The 21238-nt window shown below is 38.2% G+C and overlaps 1 protein-coding gene across 1 annotated transcript in view; it reads right to left on the reverse strand.

Annotated features, from left to right (window-relative positions):
- The window catches only part of LOC127494395 (uncharacterized), a 492193-nt gene that overhangs the window by 138882 nt on the left and 332073 nt on the right, over positions 1 to 21238 (reverse strand). Inside the window, exons 50-52 of the mRNA XM_051860279.1 lie at positions 7312 to 7485; positions 6879 to 7052; positions 6055 to 6228 (exon numbers count right to left, since the gene is read on the reverse strand). Of these exons, the coding sequence (XP_051716239.1) occupies positions 6055 to 6228; positions 6879 to 7052; positions 7312 to 7485 (522 nt within the window). The remainder of the gene's footprint in view (positions 1 to 6054; positions 6229 to 6878; positions 7053 to 7311; positions 7486 to 21238) is intronic.

A 21238-nucleotide genomic window follows, 5' to 3' on the forward strand; every position in this document is an offset into this window, starting at 1 on the left:
CATCATACCTTCCCAGTTCTTTTCCTTATATCTTTCCTTCCCTAGATATACCCCTAGAAACTTCAACCCTTCATTTCCCCATTTAACTCCACCTGGGAGTACTGGAGGAGGCTTCTCTTGCCAATTCCCCATAATGAACCCTTCACTTTTATTCCAGTTGACCCTTCCAGATGAGGCCTTTTCATAAATATTTAGGCTCTCTTTTAATGCATCAACATTTTTGCTTTTTTATAAAAAAGTGATATCATCTGCATCTGTAAAAGGCCTGTTTTCAAAACCTTTGTCCATAAAACCTTGTAAATTTTTCCTCAATTGGCAAAGTAGGGGTTCAATTGCAAAAGAATAAAGTTGTCCTGATAAAGGACATCCCTGTCTAATACCCCTATTTATTAAAACTGGCTGACTAAGCCCACCTCCTACCTGTAACATGACAGATGCCCCAGTATATAAAAGTTTTATCCCTGATAAAAAAGAATTCCCAATTCCAAAAGCTTTGAAAGTATTAAACAAATAACAATAATTTTCAACAAAGCTTTTTCTTGATCAATAGAAAATATACCTAAATCTTGATTATCTATGTATGCCAAATCAATTACATCTCTAAAAGGTTATCCATTATAGTTGTATTTGGTATACAATACATTTAATATATAAATATATAAAAAATAATACATTTTAGTCTATTTGAAAAACACTTCGCAAGAATTTTATAGTCTGTACATAATAGTGCCACTGGTCACCAGTTTTTTAAAAGACCAAGGTTGCCTTTCTTAGTAACTAAAGTACAGCTCTTTTACAACTAGCTGCTTCCTTCTACTTCCTTCTTTTGTTTAATGGAGTAGGTTATTTTACATAACCTACTTAGAGCACATCACCACCTATTTGGTGGTTGTGCAATCATTTTTTTACAGTCTTTTTATTTAATAAGTATTCTTTATTCACTGAGAATAAGAATTATATTGTTTGTTTGATGCTAATTATTTAATAGGATATCACATATGTATTTTATTATAGAAATTATAGCATAGAAAACATCCTGTTATAAAAAGAAAAAATGCAGATCCATGTGTGAGATAAATAAAATAAATACATATATTAGTATATTAGAATTGAATAAACATTTAAACATTAGCGCTTATATATATAATATATATATATATATATATATAAAATATAGTATTATAACTGTAACTATATAACAAATTTAGTTACATTAATATTACTATATTAATTATATAACATGCATCTGAATACCTATGTCACATAACCTGCTTTCTGGAATACCCTCCTGTACTTGACAATACAAAAACCTCGATGACAAATGCAGAAACAAACACAACTTAAATAGACAAACGATACAAATGAGAACCAGCTGAGGGCAATCAACCCAGATGAGAACTGGGCAAAAGGACTCTGGGAAATAGAGTTCATGGCAGAGACACAGTGGAAGGGAAGAGCGCTCTCTAGTGGACAGACAGGGAACTACAACTAGATAGAGACACTGTGAAATAGAGATTCAGTTGGCAAAACAACTTAAGTTCCATTTGTGTTTTCATGTCTTTGCAATCTGTGTGGACATGCATTTTTCTTAGGTCCAACATCTCCACCTCAAAACATTTTAGGCTGCCAGTATTCGCATACATCATATAGGATTTCCCTTCGTGCTGAACGTGAAGAGAGATATGCAAAGACGGCGATTCCAAAAACAAACACTTGGCAACTAAATGAGAGCACTGTCACGGTTCTGTTAGTTTGGACTTTGTGTATCCAAACTACATTGTACCTGTGAATTATCTAGTATAGAGTCTATTTGAACTTAATCTGTCTTCATCGTGTTACCTACACCGCCTGTGCTGCATGACAGAAGACAGAACCAAAAAAGAAGAGAAAGTGAATATATGGCAGCAAAGTCTTTTGTTTCGTGTTGTTTTTTTATTTTATTTTTTCCCATCCCTATGGACTTTCCCCCAGTTTGTTTGAAGCTAGACAGCTAGAACCCAGCACAGATGGAGTGAATGACTCAACCGCAATGTTGAAGCCCGCTCTAGGAAGAACGTCGAGCTTGACATCACAACGGAGCCTGAAGGGGAATGCATCTGATGAGGGGTATGAGTCGGCTGTCCCATCCTGCACCAAGGAAGTATGTTTAGTAGTTGAGGGTTTGGTTAGAAGCTGACCCACCCGCCCGTCACTGAGAGTTTCTGGACAATAATCTAGACTTAACCCTTCATCTGCCTAGCTATTCTATATTGGATTCACTGGTCCCACCCAGCCTCCCTCTCCTACCTCCTCTTCTAAATGTTCTTGCCAGCTCGTTCTATCATTCTTCTCCCCAGACCTCAGCCACATCTGCTGCCCTGCCCGAGTTGTCACCCACCAGTCCCGCTATACCTCTGTTGCCTCCTCTCAGTGACGTGGTTACATCGCGGGCCTACTGTAAGCCACCTCCCCCAGGGCGTGGGGATCCCGTGGCTCTGCCTCAAGCTTCTGATCATGTTGTTCTACCTCAACCTGTCACCCTGACTCCTCCACCTGCGCTCCTCCCTCCCTCAACGTCTGCAGTGACCATCGAGCATTCGGTTTCGCTGAGCCCCCTTGTTAACTTCACCCGAGTTGGACATCGCGTCACCTTCACCACGGACCTGCGGGCCGTCCGTTGCTCTCCGGCCCTCCACCCCTACAGCTCCGGCTAGCTTCACCCTCCCTCAGGCTCCGCCTTCACCCTTGGTCACTCCAGCTTCACCTCAGCCCTCCGGATCCCTGCATTCATCTCGGAGGGTCGTCGTTGCGGCTCCGTCACGGTCGTCTGGGTCTTGTGCATCACTCCTCTCCATCAGCCCTCCATCTGTGCCTTGGGCTCCACCTCCTTCGTCTCCGTAGCCCTCGCTCATCCCCCAAGGTGGCGCTGAACACTTCACCACCATGGCTCCTCCCTCCAGCGCCGCCGCGGTCCACCATCCTGGCTGTGGCCTGGGTCACCATCTGGCACTTCCTGCTCAAGGCTCCTCCCTGGCTCCAACCACCATCACCACCCTGGATTCTTCTGTTCCACCTCCTCCCGGTCAGCCATCCATCTCCAGAGCCACCTCCTGTACCTTCTTCCCATTTCGCCATCTCCTCATCCTCCATGCCGCCTCTCTACGGTGCAAGGACGCGCCTTCCGGGAGGGGGCGTTCTGTCACGGTTCTGTTAGTTTGGATTTTGTGTGTCTCCACACCTGAGTTAGTCATTTGTTGTCTTGGTTACTCATTATGTTCAGCTGTGCACTCATCTCCCTCGTTATCACATGTACTTAAGTTTAGTTCTGTTTGTGTTGCATTGTTTCCGTCTTGTCTATGTTGCATGTGGTGTACCTGTTCCTGCCTTCATTGTACCTGTGAATTATCTACTAAAGAGTCCTTTTGAACTTAAAGGGGACCTATTATGCCCCCTTTTACAAGATGTAAAATAAGTCTCTGATGTCCCCAGAGTGTGTATGTGAATTATAGCATGTTAAAATTGCCACTTTTTGGGGGTGAGCAAAAACGCGCCGTTTCAGTGTGTGCCTTTTAAATGCAAATGAGCTGCTGCGCTCTGCCTAAGAGGGCGGAGCTTCAAGAGCTCATTCCCTGGTGTCAGGATTCAGTCAGGACGTACTATAATGTCAGAAACTGTGAATATATGCTGCATGGAGATAGAATAGGTATAGTTTAGTTTAATTACGGTTATAACTTATATTGTCTTCTTGTTTTTATCCACTATATTAGTACAGCCTGTTTACCAATGAGTTTTATGAAGTTTATTGTACTTCACACAAAATATGAAGCGTCCATTTTCACTCTAGAAAATCACAGTAAGAGCTTAATAAAACACTGTAGTGTGCATTAAAATATTATCCATAAACTCTCTCTCTCTCCCTTGCATTATCATCAACATACACAGTGAATTACACAGAAACACTCGTTACAACTAACAGTAAACAAATATATAAAGACTTTATGCCTTTTCGGGTGGTGCTTAATAAACTGGTAAACTTTATATCTGTAAATAAACTCCGATGAACTGTAATAAATTGCTCTCACCTTCATTACTGCCGTATCCAGTATCACTCTGGAGACTGTAAGCTGGATCACGAACAGTTTACTGATCTATCCTTGAGTAACTATTTTTTAGCACAACCTGTTTTTTATTGTCCCTTTGTATTGACATTCGTTCACAAAGCAGTCTGCTGTGAAATGATTTGTGTAGACAAACGAATTTCGGTAGAACTGAGGGAGCATTTTCTTCAAAAACAAAATTAATCCACCTCGTCTTCAGATTTAGGGAGTAAATAGAGAGAGCTATGTGGATTAACCCATCCAGCTACAGAACACCTAAAACACTTGGGAGACGTTCAGCAATGGTGGACTGTACAACTCGTTGTGAACTCGCTCAGGGCGGTTCTATGTTAAAACGGTATAGTCTGTCAACATTCGTGGGCGGGCCCTGTGGCTAATGTGACATCACACTGCCAGGAACCTGCAAACAGCTTGTTCTGAGACACTGCTGGGGATTAATGGGGGGATTCAAAAAAAAAGAAGTGGTTGGATTTTTATCATTATAGGGTGGTTGTGTACTTATTATAGTGATGGCCGATTTCAAAACACTGCTTCATTAAGCTTCGGAGCGTTATGAATCAGCGTATTGAATCATGATTTGGATCGCATGTCAAACCGCCAAACTGCTGAAATCACGTGACTCTGGCGCTCCAAACCGCTGATTCGACATGCTGATTCATTATGCTCCGAAGCTTCCTGAAGCAGTGTTTTGAAATCGGCCATCACTACTTAAGTCGTTATTTTGTTTTTTTGGCGCACCAAAAATATTCTCTTCGCTTTATAATATTAATATTGAACCACTGTACTCACATGAACTAATTTAAATATGTTTTTAGTACCTTTATGGATCTTGAGAGAGGAAATGTCATTACTCCCTATGCAGGCCTCACAGAGCCATCGGATTTAAACAAAAATATCTCAATTTGCATTCCGAAGATTATCGAAGGTCTTATGGGTGTGGAACGGCATGAGGGTGAGTAATTTATGACAGAATTTTCATTTTTGGGTGAACTAACCCTTTAATAGCATAAACACAGGCTTTACTCCCTTCAAACTTAAATTGTCACCGTTTCATTACATCATTGTCGGAAAACACTCTTATCAGAATAATGTCTGTTAGATAAGCTTGTGTATTTTTTTTAGTTAAAGCTGTTGAGTTATAAAACAATATCTCATGTAGGGTTTTTCCTTTGTGTTTTATATCATGACCACTAGGAGGTGCTCATATGTTTTCCTTGACTGGTTTTCCATGAAGAGAACGTGATACGTTCAGTTGAAAACGAAAATAAATGAGTGACGCACGTTCGTTGCGTTTTGCCGTAAAATGAGAGTCATTGATTTATCTCTCATCTACCCGCAATTAATTGGAATGTTATTTTTTATTACTTTCTGCCTGACCCGCGGATTATCCGCAGAATACGCGGATATAACCTCAATTCGCGCATTACTATCGAACGGTTCAAGAATGCACACAGACCAGGAACCCGCAACAGAACCGTGTCGGTGGAAAAGGTGCATCTGAGCATGTGACTGCCAGTCTGAGTTTTGTTGACAGCCGGAGGCAGCACAAAATTTTAAAACGTGGTCCATTCATAAATACTGGAAATACAAACTGGAAGACGGAAGACAGAAGACAACAAGTGCAGTGCTGAGAAGAGGGGCTACATAAGGTCTGTATCAGACGGGCTGCTGCATTAATTTTGCGTTAAAAGATTTTATGTTTTTTGAAAAAATTAAACACTGATTTCATATATACATCGTCTTCCAATAATTCAAAAACTTTTCAAGTACCTTTTCAGGAATATCACTATTTTTAAGGTTTTCCAGGCCTTACATTTCAAAAGTCAAATTCAAGTACTTCAAGCACTTTAAGTTGTGCGAACCCTGCTTCATGAGATATTGAGTATAAAGTGTTTTAGTTGTTAAACTGTTGAAGTGATTTTAAGCATTTTGATTCTTGTATGTGAATGTTACTGACCTCAATCTCTCCAGTTTACAGTGTGAATTCTTCAGTACGTCACATAAGTGCTTCACTCCTGTGTTTTCTATTATATTCCAGTTCAGGTTCAGCTCTCTCAGGTGTGACGGGTTTGATTTCAGAGCTGAAGTCAAGATGAGACACTGTTTCTCTGTAATACTGCATCTATACAGGCTGAAGAGAGAAAGAGAAAATGACTCAAATCCATGTTCAGTTCATGTGTGAGTTAAACGAATCATTAATAAATGCCATACAGTCACTAATACACCAGCAAAATCATGGAAACTTCATGATATGAACAAACCAAGACAGGAGCATTTGAGGACACTAGTTACAATCCAAGTCTGGATCCATCCTCACTCCACAAATAAGTGAATTTATCACTGGAGATTAATATATAGGATCAATATAGAAAAAGTAGAAGTAGTTAACAACCTCTAAATACACATTTTGCTTAATAAATTAAGAATTAATGAAAAGTACCATTAGTCCAGTATAACTGTAACTCTGTCAGAATAATCTACTATCATTTGTTACGCTGTTTTTAGTCTGTTCTCACTTCTGTATTGTTTCAAAGCAAAGATGTCAGATTTCAGCATGAAACTATTTTATATCCACAAAGTTTCAAATGCTTTAAAGTTTAATGCTCTTTCTACTGATACACATAACAAGCCGTTAACTAATAGTATTTCTGAATCTTTCTTCAGATGGAGAAACAGCAGAAAGTGCAGCGCTATAAATGATGTGACTTGAGTCCAGTTGTCTTAAACTAAACAGTGAACTTTAATCACACTGTAACTGCTGTACAGTATAATGATACTAACACTAGTTTCTCCAGCTTGAATTGTGGGTTCATCAGTAGATCACTGAGGTTTTTCACTCCAGAGTCTCCTAGATCATTCCAGCTCAGGTTCAGCTCTCTCAGGTGTGATGGGTTTGATTTCAGAGCTGAAGTCAGAGCAGAACAACCTTCATCTGTCATATAACAGTATTTTAACCTACATTAGCAGAGAGAGAGAGCAGAAAATAAGAAAATAACTCTTTATTTTGTAAAGTCACATTATCTTCATGAGTAAAAAAAACAGAGAAAGTGAGATCATCTTCATTTCACCAGATCACAAAATATTAAGGTGAAGAATTTTACACAAATATAATGTGAACTCAGGCTCTTCATGAGATATTGAGTATAAAGTGTTTTATTTTAAACTGTTGAAGTGATTTTCAGCATTTTGATTCTTGTACGTGAATGTTACTGACTTCAATCTCTCCAGTTTACAGTGTGAATCCTTCAGTATGTCACATAAGTGCTTCACTCCTGTGTTTTCTAGTTCATTCACACTGAGGTCCAGCTCTCTCAGGTGTGACGGGTTTGATTTCAGAGCTGAAGTCAGGATGAGACACTGTTTCTCTGTAATACTGCATCTAAACAGACTGAAGACAGAAAGAGAAAAGAAAATGACTCAGATCTATGATGATCATCTTAATAAAGAGCTACAGCAGCATTTAGTTTCCAACAGTGTGTTTTGAAACCCAGTCCACTAGTTCTGTATGCTGGAAGATACTGTTTCTTCTCTTTCATTTTTTTTTTACTATTTGATGTATCCCTTCTTTATTCTGTTGTAAAAGCAGATTTCTGCATGTACACAATCAGTAAATTGTGTCAAATGCTTAAAATTAAACAATTACCTACAAACCTGATTCCAAAAAAGTTGGGACACTGTACAAATTGTGAATAAAAAAGTAATGCAATGATGTGGAAGTTTCAAATTTCAATATTTTATTCAGAATACAACATAGATGACATATCAAATGTTTAAACTGAGAAAATGTATCATTTTAAGGGAAAAATAAGTTGATTTTAAATTTCATGGCATCAACACATCTCAAAAAAGTTGGGACAAGGCCATGTTTACCACTGTGTGGCATCCCCTCTTCTTTTTATAAGTCTGCAAACGTCTGGGGACTGAGGAGACAAGTTGCTCAAGTTTAGGAATAGGAATGTTGTCCCATTCTTGTCTAATACAGGCTTCTAGTTGCTCAACTGTCTTAGGTCTTCTTTGTCGCATCTTCCTCTTTATGATGCGCCAAATGTTTTCTATGGGTGAAAGATCTGGACTGCAGGCTGGCCATTTCAGTACCCGAATCCTTCTTCTACGCAGCCATGATGTTGTAATTGATGCAGTATGTGGTCTGGCATTGTCATGTTGGAAAATGCAAGGTCTTCCCTGAAAGAGATGACGTCTGGATGGGAGCATATGTTGTTCTAGAACTTGGATATACCTTTCAGCATTGATGGTGCCTTTCCAGATGTGTAAGCTGCCCATGCCACACGCACTCATGCAACCCCATACCATCAGAGATGCAGGCTTCTGAACTGAGCGCTGATAACAACTTGAGTTGTCCTTGTCCTCTTTAGTCCGGATGACATGGCGTCCCAGTTTTCCAAAAAGAACTTCAAATTTTGATTCGTCTGACCACAGAACAGTTTTCCACTTTGCCACAGTCCATTTTAAATGAGCCTTGGCCCAGAGAAAACGCCTGTGCTTCTGGATCATGTTTAGATGTGGCTTCTTTTTTGACCTATAGAGTTTTAGCCGGCAACGGCGAATGGCACGGTGGATTGTGTTCACCGACAAGGTTTTCTGGAAGTATTCCTGAGCCCATGTTGTGATTTCCATTACAGTAGCATTCCTGTATGTGATGCAGTGCCGTCTAAGGGCCCGAAGATCACGGGCATCCAGTATGGTTTTCCGGCCTTGACCCTTACGCACAGAGATTGTTCCAGATTCTCTGAATCTTTGGATGATATTATGCACTGTAGATGATGATAACTTCAAACTCTTTGCAATTTTTCTCTGAGAAACTCCTTTCTGATATTGCTCCACTATTTTTCGCCGCAGCATTGGGGGAATTGGTGATCCTCTGCCCATCTTGACTTCTGAGAGACACTGCCACTCTGAGAGGCTCTTTTTATACCCAATCATGTTGCCAATTGACCTAATAAGTTGCAAATTGGTCCTCCAGCTGTTCCTTATATGTACATTTAACTTTTACGGCCTCTTATTGCTACCTGTCCCAACTTTTTTGGAATGTGTTGCTCTCATGAAATCCAAAATGAGCCAATATTTGGCATGACATTTCAAAATGTCTCACTTTCAACATTTGATATGTTATCTATATTCTATTGTGAATAAAATATAAGTTTATGAGATTTGTAAATTATTGCATTCCTTTTTTATTCACAGTTTGTACAGTGTCCCAACTTTTTTGGAATCAGGTTTGTACTAGATAAAAAACTGTGACCAATAGGGAAAAAAAAAAAAAAAAAAAAAAACTCAGAAAGTTCATATGCTATAAACCAGAGATAAGAGAAATACGGAGATAAGAGAAAAAGCCATCAAAACTTTTCTGAAGACAGTCCCCTTCAGAGATACATTCATATCAACCCTAATTTAATATTTATATTATTCTTCCTATATTTCGCGAACAGTGAGCTTGTGCATGGTACAGTATTTTCTCTGCTGGCGCGTCTGTTCTCCTCTTTGTGTTCGTATTTAGCGTGTATCTGTGTTAACGTCCTGTTTACAAACTTCATAAATATTTCCACAAATTAAATTTTGGGAAATTATTACAAAGCAGTTTGTTTGCAAGCCCGGAATAAAGATTGACCAAAATAAAACTAAAAAACGTTTGGATTTATGGACAGTGAACTAGCGCATCTCTATTTTTTTTTTTATTATAGTTAAAATCATCCCCCGGGCCGGATTGGACACCTTTGGGGGCCGCATTTGGCCCGCGGGCTGTATTTTTGACACCCCTACTATAAAAAATGTGACTTGAGCCCTGTTGACTTAAACTAAACAGTGAACTTGAAACACCTATCCCTTTAACTTTAAAGTGCTACATAAAATGAGGGACCAACAAGACCAATCTTACTCATGAGTCAAGTGTATTAAACATAGTTACACAGAACATTTGAAACTCAACATGACACCAATATTTGATTTCTCCTTCTTTGTTCCCTTAAATAGGTTAACTCATGTATCTCAAATAGAGCGCCCCCTAATGCTCAGATGAGTAATGACAGTACATCAACTGGAGAAAATTACTGGTATACCAGTTACAGGAAAACTGTTACAAACTTTAATCACACTGTAACTGCTGTACAGTATAATGATACTAACTCTAGTTTCTCCAGCTTGAATTGTGGGTTCATCAGTAGATCACTGAGGTTTTTCACTCCTGAGTCTCCTAGTTTATTCCAGCTCAGGTCCAGCTCTCTCAAGTGTGATGGGTTTGATTTCAGAGCTGAAGTCAGAGCAGAACAACCTTCATCTGTCATACAACAGGAGCTTAACCTACATTAGCAGAGAGAGAGAGACAAAAAATTAAGAGACAGTCCTCCAAACATTTACTTAGCCATTAAAAAAATGGAAAAGGTACATTATAACACTTACATCCATTAAAAAAAACCTTTGCATTAATTAACATCACCATACATGATTATACATACATTTGTAAATTGCCATCACAGTCAACATCACAAATACAAGTATTTATACCCAACTTAAATTTGAATTCCTCAATATTCTCATTCAGCTGAAAATATTTAAATTCTATTCATCAAACCCCCATAAATCAGTACCGCATCTGTTTTTCCTGTACCACCTAGTTTGCTTTAACAAGACAGCCAAACAGCCAACTTTGCCTTTCCAAAAATAAAATTAGATGATAAATCGCTCTCATTTTTCGTTTATATTTGGTCCATAAATAAATAATTTAGGCATAAAAACTTCTAATATCTGACACCACCCACTAGTGTCAGAGGTTTTGCTTTGTAATAATATATTTTGGCCACTAGAGGTCCCCATTGGACTCTCATGTCTAAACTTAAGCCTTTAATAATCAGTGCTATTGTTTTCACGTCTCTGTGCTGTGTATTTAAGCTGTGCTCTGTTCTCTGTATCTTCGCTTGGTTAATGTTGTCCGCTAGTGATGCAAAGTCTGATTTATTTCCATGAACTGGTTCTTTTCGGACAGTTCGGCTCAATGAACTGGCTCAAAAAGCCCATTCATAGGTTCCTGACATCATCATGCTCTGATGTCACTATGCAGTTCTTTTCTAACAACTCAGTGTCATAACAAAATGTTCAAATAAAGTTATTTGTGTCAACACATACTGAAACATTGAAATAAATGTAATTTGTGTGAACCCACATTGCTGATTATTGCCTTTCATTCACTTAAAGGATTTTCCAACTCCCCTAGAGTTAAACAGTTGAGTTTTACCGTTTTCGAATCCATTCAGCCGATCTCCGGGTCTGGCGGTACCACTTTTAGCATAGCTTAGCATAGTTCATTGAATCTGATTAGACCGTTAGCATCTCGTTAAAAAATGACCAAAGAGTTTCAATATTTTTCCTATTTAAAACTTGACTCTTCTGTAGTTACATCGTGTACTAAGACCGACGGAAAATGAAAAGTTGTGATTTTCTAGGCCAATATGGCTAGGAACTATACTCTCGTTCTGGCATAATAATCAAGGAACTTTGCTGCCGTACCATGGGTGCAGCAGGCGCAATGATACTGCGCAGCGTCTCTCACAAATGTCTCCATGGTTGCAAGGCACGCTCCCTGTGCAAGCAGGGGGTCACAGGCGCTGCGTAATATCATTGCGCCTATTGTCTAATATCAATATCAATATCTATTGTCTGCTAAGCCAGTTGCTACCATAGGTTTGCTCTTGTTCTAAGAAGTTTTCTTCTGTGCCTTTTGGACTGTTTACCTGAGTGTAGCTGTCGCAGATAAAGTACATTTTCTTGCTGAATATTTTGGTCACTTCTTGAAAGTTTTTTGTTTGTTTGTTATAAATGTTGTGTAATAATTTAATGCTTTGAGTATTGTATATTTTATTTGCATGATAGTTAGCAATAGTGACACCTACTGGAGAAAATGAGTAGCATTAGAATTACCGGTCATGCAATGTGATTTGATTTGATTTGTTGCGTGAGCATCGAAAAACATGAGGTGATGACAAAAATTCAGAGGTGATTTGATTTAACACGAAGATTGAGAAGAGATTTTATAAGATGTCTTCTCATAATGTCTCCTGAATCTTGAATAGAAAGCACACAGTATGTTTGGTCATATTTTGTTCATAATTTAAGGTACTGTGTGTTTTGATATGTTTAATAAGCTATTGGCTTAAATCAAACGACGTCATGGAAAAATCACTTCGCAAATTTTAATTTTGATTTATTTTTGATGTGTGATGTCAACTGTCTCGACTCTTAAGAAGAAATTAAAATTGGAATCAAAGGCATCAGTTGATGCGTGGTTTTTCTAGTCACTGAGAAAAAATTAAGGAGCCATTGTACTGAGTTTATTTATGCCTTTTTAGAACCTTTTTCCAGAGTTTTTGTTTTGAAGATAATTGGATATGTAATTTTGGATTTTTTGCTTCCTTTTTGGTCTGGATATTCTGCTTTTGTGATTGCCTTGAAGAAATGGATTTTTTGTACCTTTTCCCTTTTTTTTTTTTTTAATAAATTCTTTTTTTCAATCTAAGAGAGCATCTGACTATTGGGTTCAACACCTTCCTGTGGCTCAGTGGTGGGAAAGTAAGACTTTCACACCAGAGATCCAAATTCGAGTCTAAGTGCTGACAATAAGAAGATCAAACAGAGGCATTAATCTACTACAATTAACAAACAAATGAAAAACAATCTCCTGTTGTTCACAGAAAGGACATTTCATCTCTACAAGTGGATCAAAATATGCTCTGTATCTGTTTGTAGCTATAACATATACAATGCACCACTGCAGGTCTCCAGATCTTTTTTCAATGGGAGGTTTGTACAAGGTCTTCCAGCTACCTTTTGGGGAACAGTCTGGCCAAAAAAACTCCATCCCTTAAGACTTCTTTACAGTTTCAATGACAAAGATGAAGAACTTATACACACACACACACACGATACATAAATTGCTTTTCCCCCCCAATGTCTCTAAAGTTCCTCAGTTGAGGTGTCTTAAAAGAAAGAATACCACCTTCAATTTCTTGCCACAAGCCAGTCTCGGCTGTAATATCCAGTTCTGGGAAAAACCAAACAGTCTTTTCTCTTTTTTCTTGTGTAAAAATAAAGAGTCTCTATAGTCCAATGGCATGTGCTCATATAGATGATTCAACAGCCTCTGTGCTACTCGGACTGATGTTTGATAGCAAGAGTCTCCGCAGAAATCCATCAATCTTCGGTCAGTAAATGTCTGAGTTTGACAATATTCACAGACATTAACGGATTCCTCACAGAAGTTGACTTTAGAACAACCAATTCAATATTCGGGGGTTCAATTATCAAAGGTTCTTCTAATAGCCACTGACTCTACACACCATTTAAATCTCTAGAAACTTTTAACAGAGTCCACGCTCACAGCATTGACTTATAAAATGATGACAAGCCCAGTGAGATCCAGCTTATTAATGTCCAGTAAGAACAGTTGACAATCTTATCCCATTTTACCTGCTCTTTTCAGGAGGGCACAGGCTACTCCAAACCAGCTCACTTCTTCCCCATAAAGGAGTTTCTGTCTGAAGTATAAAAGCTTTAATTCTAGATCTAATGTCGATCATTCCTTGACCTCCCTCCGCCCTGAGCAGATAGAGCACTGGTGATTTGGTGATTTTAGCCAGTAAATCCCTGACCAAAAAAAATCCACTAGTTGTTTTTGAATGTCCAGTACCAGTTCTTCTGGAGGTTCTAATATCATTATCTTGTGCCATAAAGCAGCAGAAATGAGATTATTACAGACCAGGGGCAGTATTCACAAAACTTACCACAAAGATTTCTCCTAAATGGCAGTAAAAGTTTTTAGCTAAGAGTTTTCTCTTAAAACCTATTCACAAAGCTGCTGAGACCAACTTTTACTAAAGAATAGAGAGAAGTTGTAAGCTAAGAGTAAGGGTGGGGTTGACCTTGTTGCTATGGATGATGTCAACACACTAACTATGCACACAGTGATTGGCTGATGGGAGGAGTCTCTGTCAGTGATTTAATCATAGAAATATTGTAGAATGAGGTATCATGTTGCCATATTCAAATAATGTTTTTAAAATACAAATATTGCCATATCCATTTTAAAATGTTGGCTAAGTGTCACTAATTAAAAAATTATATGTTCAGCTAATTGTCAGCCTCGTACACGTCTGCGTCTCGAGAGAATGCAGAATTCAAGCGACAAATGATGTTTTATAAACAAAGTTTAAGAGGAGAAAGTTCAAATGGTCTATCTAATCAGCTCGAGTGGAGGTATATACACAGACGAGAGCCGAATCACCTAATCGAACATTTGTATGTGTGAACTTGTGAAAACAACTGCCACAGGTAATTGGACATTATTTATTAAAGATTTATTTTTGGTGTTTTATCATCGATCCAACTTATAAACATTTATTGCATATATGAAGAAAAGGTTCAGCACCCAAGGCTCTATCGCACATGTGTCAAACACAAGGTCTGCGGGCCAAATACGGCCCACAAAGGTGTCCAGTCTGGCCCGGGGGATGATTTGAACAATAATTAAAAAACAGTTATGCATGGTCCACCGGCCATAAATCCGAACGGTTATTAGTTTTATTTTGGCCAATATCTATTCTGCTTTGCAATCATTTCCCAAACTGTCATTTATGTGGAAATATTACGAAGTCTGTAAACAGGACGTTAACACAGCCACATGCTGAATACAGACACAAAAAGAACAGACTTGCCAGCAGAGCAAATACTGTACCAGGCCAAGTTCACTGTTTGTGAAATATAGGAAGAAAAATATAAATATTGAATTGGGTTTTATATTAATGTAACTTAGAAGTGAACTGTCTTCAGAAAAGTTTCAATCTCTGTTTAAGTAGCCTATTTTATAAGCGCCGTGTTGCTTTGTGTACAGCGGTAACCAAGGAAACGCTATATCGCTGTAGTTCCACAAGCACCACCTACTGACAGAGAGTGAATTTGCATTTTCATTCAGTCAGTCTGCAATTTTTTTTGTGCAGGTGTTAGTTTTTTGCAGGTGTCTTATGTAGCATAATTTCAGAAAGCTATAAAGTCAGACCATGCTGTTTTTTTCTGTAAATCTTAAAATTATACAATCTAATTTAAATCAAAAACAACTGCTCATGCTCAAAATGCAGTGGTGCCTGTATACCAAATGGCTGCACATATTTTTTTGTTTAGGGCCAGTTTGGCCTGGTATAGAACAAATAAACAAATAAAAAAAATAAATAAATAAAAGAAAAAAATTGGCAACCGATATCAAATTTGCTCCAGAAAAATTGGAATTGGCCAAAAAAAGAAATCAATAATAAAAAATATTAAATAAAACATTATTTTAAAAATCTAATAAAGTCTTTTCGCAGTAAAAACAAATGCAGTTTTCAAAGAGCAGTGTGGTTTTTTCTTGCAAATTAATGTGTAGTTTATATGGTTAATATTAAAGTAACTGTCAGCTCACTAAGGTTTAAAAAAAAAAAAAAAAAAAAAAAACTATTCGGCCCGTACATGGTTGCATTTTTTCCCATCCGGCCCTCAACCTAAAATGAGTTTGACACCCCTGCTCTATCGCTATTGCCTCAATGATGTTCAGTGCCTTTGGGCGGATTGCTTAGGCGGATTGGCAGCAACGGCCATTAGGATTGTTTGTGATTTGGTCTTAGTGACTTAGGAGTCCTCTTGACTACTCTTAATGTTTCACAGGTTTAGGAGCTAGTTTTAGCACTAAAATGCTTTGTGAAATACTCTGAGCAAAAATTTAGGAGTCCTAAAATTAGGACTGACACGCCCATTACTATTAAGAGTTTCTCCTAAATCGGCAAGTTAGGAGCTACTTTTAGCCTTAAGAATACGGCCCCAAAACTCTACCCCTATAGGACAGCTGAGAGAGCAACCACTTACATCACGACAACTGAGCACGTATTTTCTCCACTAGTCCTTCCCAATTCTCTTTCCTATATTCTTCATATCCTAAAAAAACCTCCTAAATATTTAAAACCTTCTCTTCCTCATTTCAGTCCTCCAGGAAGGATAGGACCATTACTGTCACGTCCACACCATACAGCCACACTTTTGCCCCAGTTAACTTTTGCAGAGGATGCTTTATCATAATTTTCTAAATACTTTTTTAAAACATAAATATCTTGATTTCCTCTGATAAAAACTGTAAGATCATCCGCATATGCAGACATTTTAATAGACTGTGAAAGATCCATGTCTCTGAATTGTAATTCCATTAATTCTCTTTTTAATTTACATAATAAAGGTTCAAGAGCAATGCTATAAAGCTGCCCTGAAAGAGAGCAACCCTGTCTAATACTCCTCTGAACCTTTATGGGAACACTGAGACCACCACCTATTTTAATCAAGCAAGTTGCTTCATTGTAAAGCAATTTTATACATTAAAATTAAATTATCTCCAAAACCAAAAGCCTTAAAGGTGCAATGTGTAACATTTGGGAAGATCTATTGACAGAAATACAATATAATATACATAACTATGTTTTCAGTGGTACATAAAGACCTTACATAATGAACCATTATGTTTTTATTGCCTTAGAATGAGCCATTTCTATCTCATACACCGCGGGTCCCGCCTCTATGTCAAGTCGTCATTATGCGCCGGCATGTTTCTACAGCAGCCCTAAATGTACAAACATTCTACAGAGCGCATTTTGTCACTACGTTGTTGTTCTTCTAAATCGTTCATGTTTTTAGAGGCAGCTTGCATCGTCATATGTTGAATACGCACAAAGTAGTAGTACTAGTAGTAGTCATCTGTTTTATTAGAAGCAGAGACTGTTTATTGCTTCACACAAGCTACTCTCTGCTCGCTCAGACAACGACATGTCGGCCAGACAGCCACCGTAGCTTCTCCAAAAGGGAGGGGTGCTTGGGGTGTGCGCTGTTAGTTGCAGTTGCAGGCCTTCTCTTGGTCCATTGACAAAAACCCAACATCAATATTGTTATAAATAGCATAGCCATAAAGATTCCACATCAGATGTAAATTATCTGCAATAGATCTGCCCTTTACATGTAGTTCCAAACGTAGGTTCGGGAGGAGCCTAAACATTCAGTCCTGTCAATCATCATTACGAGCGTATATAAGCAGCAGTCACTACGTCATCCCAGCGACAATTATTCCAGCATCCCTCCTCCTCCATTTCTCTTATTCTCCATCTGCGCAGTATTGTTATAGGGGGCTTTAACTATGAGCTCAAGCCGAGCCTCGGGTTCGAGCCTCCTTCGAGGACAGCAAGCAAAGCTTGTTTTACCATTAAAAATTCAGACTGAATGGGCAGGCGAACTTGTGAAACAATATGATTGATCTTTATAAATTATTTTATGCAATACATTTAATCTTTTAAGCAAGAATTTTGTATTCTGAACATAGTAACAATTTGGTACTATAATTTAGAATTTAGTAACATCAAATCTCCCTTCTTTAGAAGCAATGTTAAAACAGCATGCTGACAACTTCTTGGTAGACTTCCTTCACTTATAGATTTCTGAGAAAAAAAAAAGAAAAAAAAAAGAAAAAAAAAAATCACGTCCAATAATAATCCAAAAACTTTTCTAAAATTCAGCAGGATGTCCATCAATTCCTGGTGCCTGACCTGAGGAAAGTTCTATTACGGCTGTAGTCAGTTCATCAAAAGTAAGTTGTGCTTCCAAAAAACACAGGCCCACATAGATAAAACAGGAATCTTGTAAGAGTTCATATCTGCATTGATTATTTAAAGGTGCCATAGAATTGAAAATTGAATTTAACTTGGCATAGTTGAATAAAAAGAGTTCTGTACATGGAAATGACATACAGTGAGTATCAAACACCATTGTTTCCTCCTTCTTATGTAAATCTCATTCGTGCAAAAGACCTCCGGAAAACAGGCAAATCTCAACATAACACCGACTGTGACGCAACAGTTGGGATCATTATTATGTACGCCCCCAACTTTTACATATGCCAGCCCATGTTCTAGGCAGTATTAACGTCGTGGAGCTGCACAGCCGAATCATCAGACGTTCTGCAGGTATTGTGAAGCTATCAAGCAAGGACAATAGCGAAAATGGCAGATGGATCCATAATAACTGTTCATGATCCATATCATGATATATTTAGTGATATTTGTAAATTGTCTTTCTAAATGTTTCGTTAGCATGTTGCTAATGTACTGTTAAATGTGGTTAAAGTTACCATTGTTTCTTACTGTATTCACGGAGACCAGAGCCATGTTGTTACTTTCATTTTTAACCCGAAAATGTGTGTAGTCTGTATAATTCATAAATGAATCTTCATTCTTTACAAATCTCTCCAACAGTGTGTAACGTTAGCTTTAGCCCTGTTAGCCGTGCAGCATACTATCAAACTCATTCAGAATCGAATGTAAACATCCACAAAATACATGCCATACTTACGTGATCTGATATGCTGCATCATGAACAGTTTGTAAAGATCCATTTTGATAGTTATATTAGCTGTGTGAACTTATTGTATTGTCTATGCAATGTATTATATGGAGTCACGAGCTTGGGGGCGGGGAGCACAAGCATTTAAATGTGTACACACAAATCATAGCATTTTTAATCCCACCCCAAATTAGGCAGTTAAAACATGGTATAATAAAAAAATCTATGGGGTATTTTGAGCTGAAACTTCACAGACACATTCTGGGGACCCCTTAGACTTATAATACATCTTGTGAAATAGAGATTCTAGGGCACCTTCAAAAAAAAAAAAAAAAAAAAATATCAGGAGAATATAATTTAGTGTAAAAATCCACTGCAAGTCTACGCATCCTTACTGGGTCTGAAACAACATGACCATCTTCATCTTTTAAAGACAACATTTTATCCATGTTTAGTTTTCCGTTCCCAGTTAAAGTAAAAAAATAAATAAAAAAAAAACATAGGAGTGACTATATCTCTTTTTGTTAGAAAACGATTCACTATAAGTTATCCTTTGACTTTTTCCACTAACATTCTAACGACGTTAGACTAATGTGATAGGCATTATTAGACAATATCAGATATATAGTGATGATAATATAAACAACAAAGAATGATAGTAAGAGATAAAAAATAACAAAAATGATGTGATTGCATGTAAAGGAAAATGTCTTAAAGCTATGAATATAATTAAAGTGTTGGTCAAAACTAAATGGGGAACTAAATGGGGACTTTATCGAGTATTATTCTCTAACGCTTCAGATTTCAAAAATACTACAACCTCTTTATTCATCCGCTAGGAGCTAAAAGTAGCTCCTAACTTGCCGATTTAGGAGAAACTCTTACAAAAATAAACAAAAAGTGGGAAAAACCCTAAAGAGAAAGGATGCTCTCCAATGCCACCACACACGATGGACCTCCCACCCTCACCGGAAGAGAGAGAGAGAGCAGAAGAGAGAAGGCAGGGTTATTTTTGTTTGCTTTTAGTTTAATAGCATATTGAAGTGACAGCTTCAGACAGCTATTGTGAAGTGATGGTTCATTGGCTTCAATGTACAAACTTTGCACTGGTGAAGTTCTGAATGCCCCCGAGGCAAGTAGGGCTGGGACAATACATCGATTCTCGATTCACGATAAAATTAATTTGGATTGATCCTGATATTTTCTCTCTTGAATCGATCCTGAGCCCACTCAGAACCTGGCAACACATTATCAATTTGTTTTCAAATCTGTTAAAGGATTGTTAGGCTGCATAAATTAGGTCAGCCAGAACCGGGAACACTTCCTATAACACCAGATGTACTCGTTACATCAGAAGAAGAATGTCATCTAAGCTAATATTTGTCTCTCTGTTTATCCCGAGGTTTACCGTACTCAGCCGGATCTGGGCCGTGTCCAGGTGAGATTGAGGACCTGCGCCTTGACACGACCACAACGCAGCCTGGAAGTGTCAGCAGAGATTGAGTCAACTAGATCATCCACTGTGAAGGCCTCATCGACACGACAGCCAGTGGCACAGTTCCTCAACAAACCGTCCATACCGGCATGATGAATACGATCCTCAACTGGATGGAACTGGAATAAATACTTTGACTGTTGCGATCCCATCGGACTTATTATGATTCAGGCAGCTATCATAAAGCACTGTTCGCTGTTGGCCAGAGGAGAACAGGCCCCCCGACTGAGCCTGGTTTCTCCCAAGGTTTTTTTTGTCCATTTTAACACCTGTTTGACACCTGATGTCACCTGTTGGAGTTTGGGTTCCTTGCCGCTGTCGCCTTTGGCTTGCTTAGTTGGGGACACTTGACATTTGAGACATACTGCCTACATAGAGACTGTGTCTGTACCCCAAATGAGTAAATACAAAAAACTCCCAAATCCATTTAAAGGTAAAAATTTAATTGACGTTCAACAACTAAAAACAGATAAACTACTGATGAACAAATGATAAAGCTTGGGTTGCTGAATATTAGATCCCTTTCTTCAAAAGTGCTTATTGTAAATTATATCACAGACAATAATCTAGATGTGCTGTGTTTGACAGAAACCTGGCTAAAACCAGACGATTCCATTAGTTTAAATGAGTCTAGCCCTCAAGGTTACTATTATCAACACGAGCCTCGTCTGAAAGGCAAAGGGGGAGGTGTTGCTGTAATTTATAGTATTTATGGTAATTTATTCTGCATGTAATAACCTAGAAAACTGTCTAACACTTGGTGGCTGCTCTGTTAAGTCTTCGTAGTCAGTTAGGAACGTGGGCGTGCTCTTTAATACCAATATTTCATTTGAAAGCCACATTTCTAGCATTTGTAAAACCGCATTCTTCCATCTTAAAAATATATCTAAACTATGACATATGCTCTCAATGACAAATGCAGAACAGTTAGTTCATGCGTTCATGACCTCAAAGCTAGATTACTGTAACACTCTACTGGGCAGGTGCCTAGCTCGCTTGATAAACAAACTACAGCTGGTCCACAATGCAGCAGCTAGAGTTCTTACTAGAACCAAGAAGTGTGACTATATTAGCCTGGTTCTGTCAACACTGCATTGGCTCCCTGTTAAACATCATATAGACTTTAAAATCTTGCTTATTACTTACAAAGCACTAAATGGTTTAGCTCCCTAGTATCTGAGCAAGCTCTTAACACATAATAGTCCTTCACGTCTATTGCGATCTCAAAATTCTGGCCAGC

This window comes from Ctenopharyngodon idella, chromosome 14 (assembly GCF_019924925.1).
Source record: "Ctenopharyngodon idella isolate HZGC_01 chromosome 14, HZGC01, whole genome shotgun sequence".
NCBI classification, from domain to species: domain Eukaryota; kingdom Metazoa; phylum Chordata; class Actinopteri; order Cypriniformes; family Xenocyprididae; genus Ctenopharyngodon; species Ctenopharyngodon idella.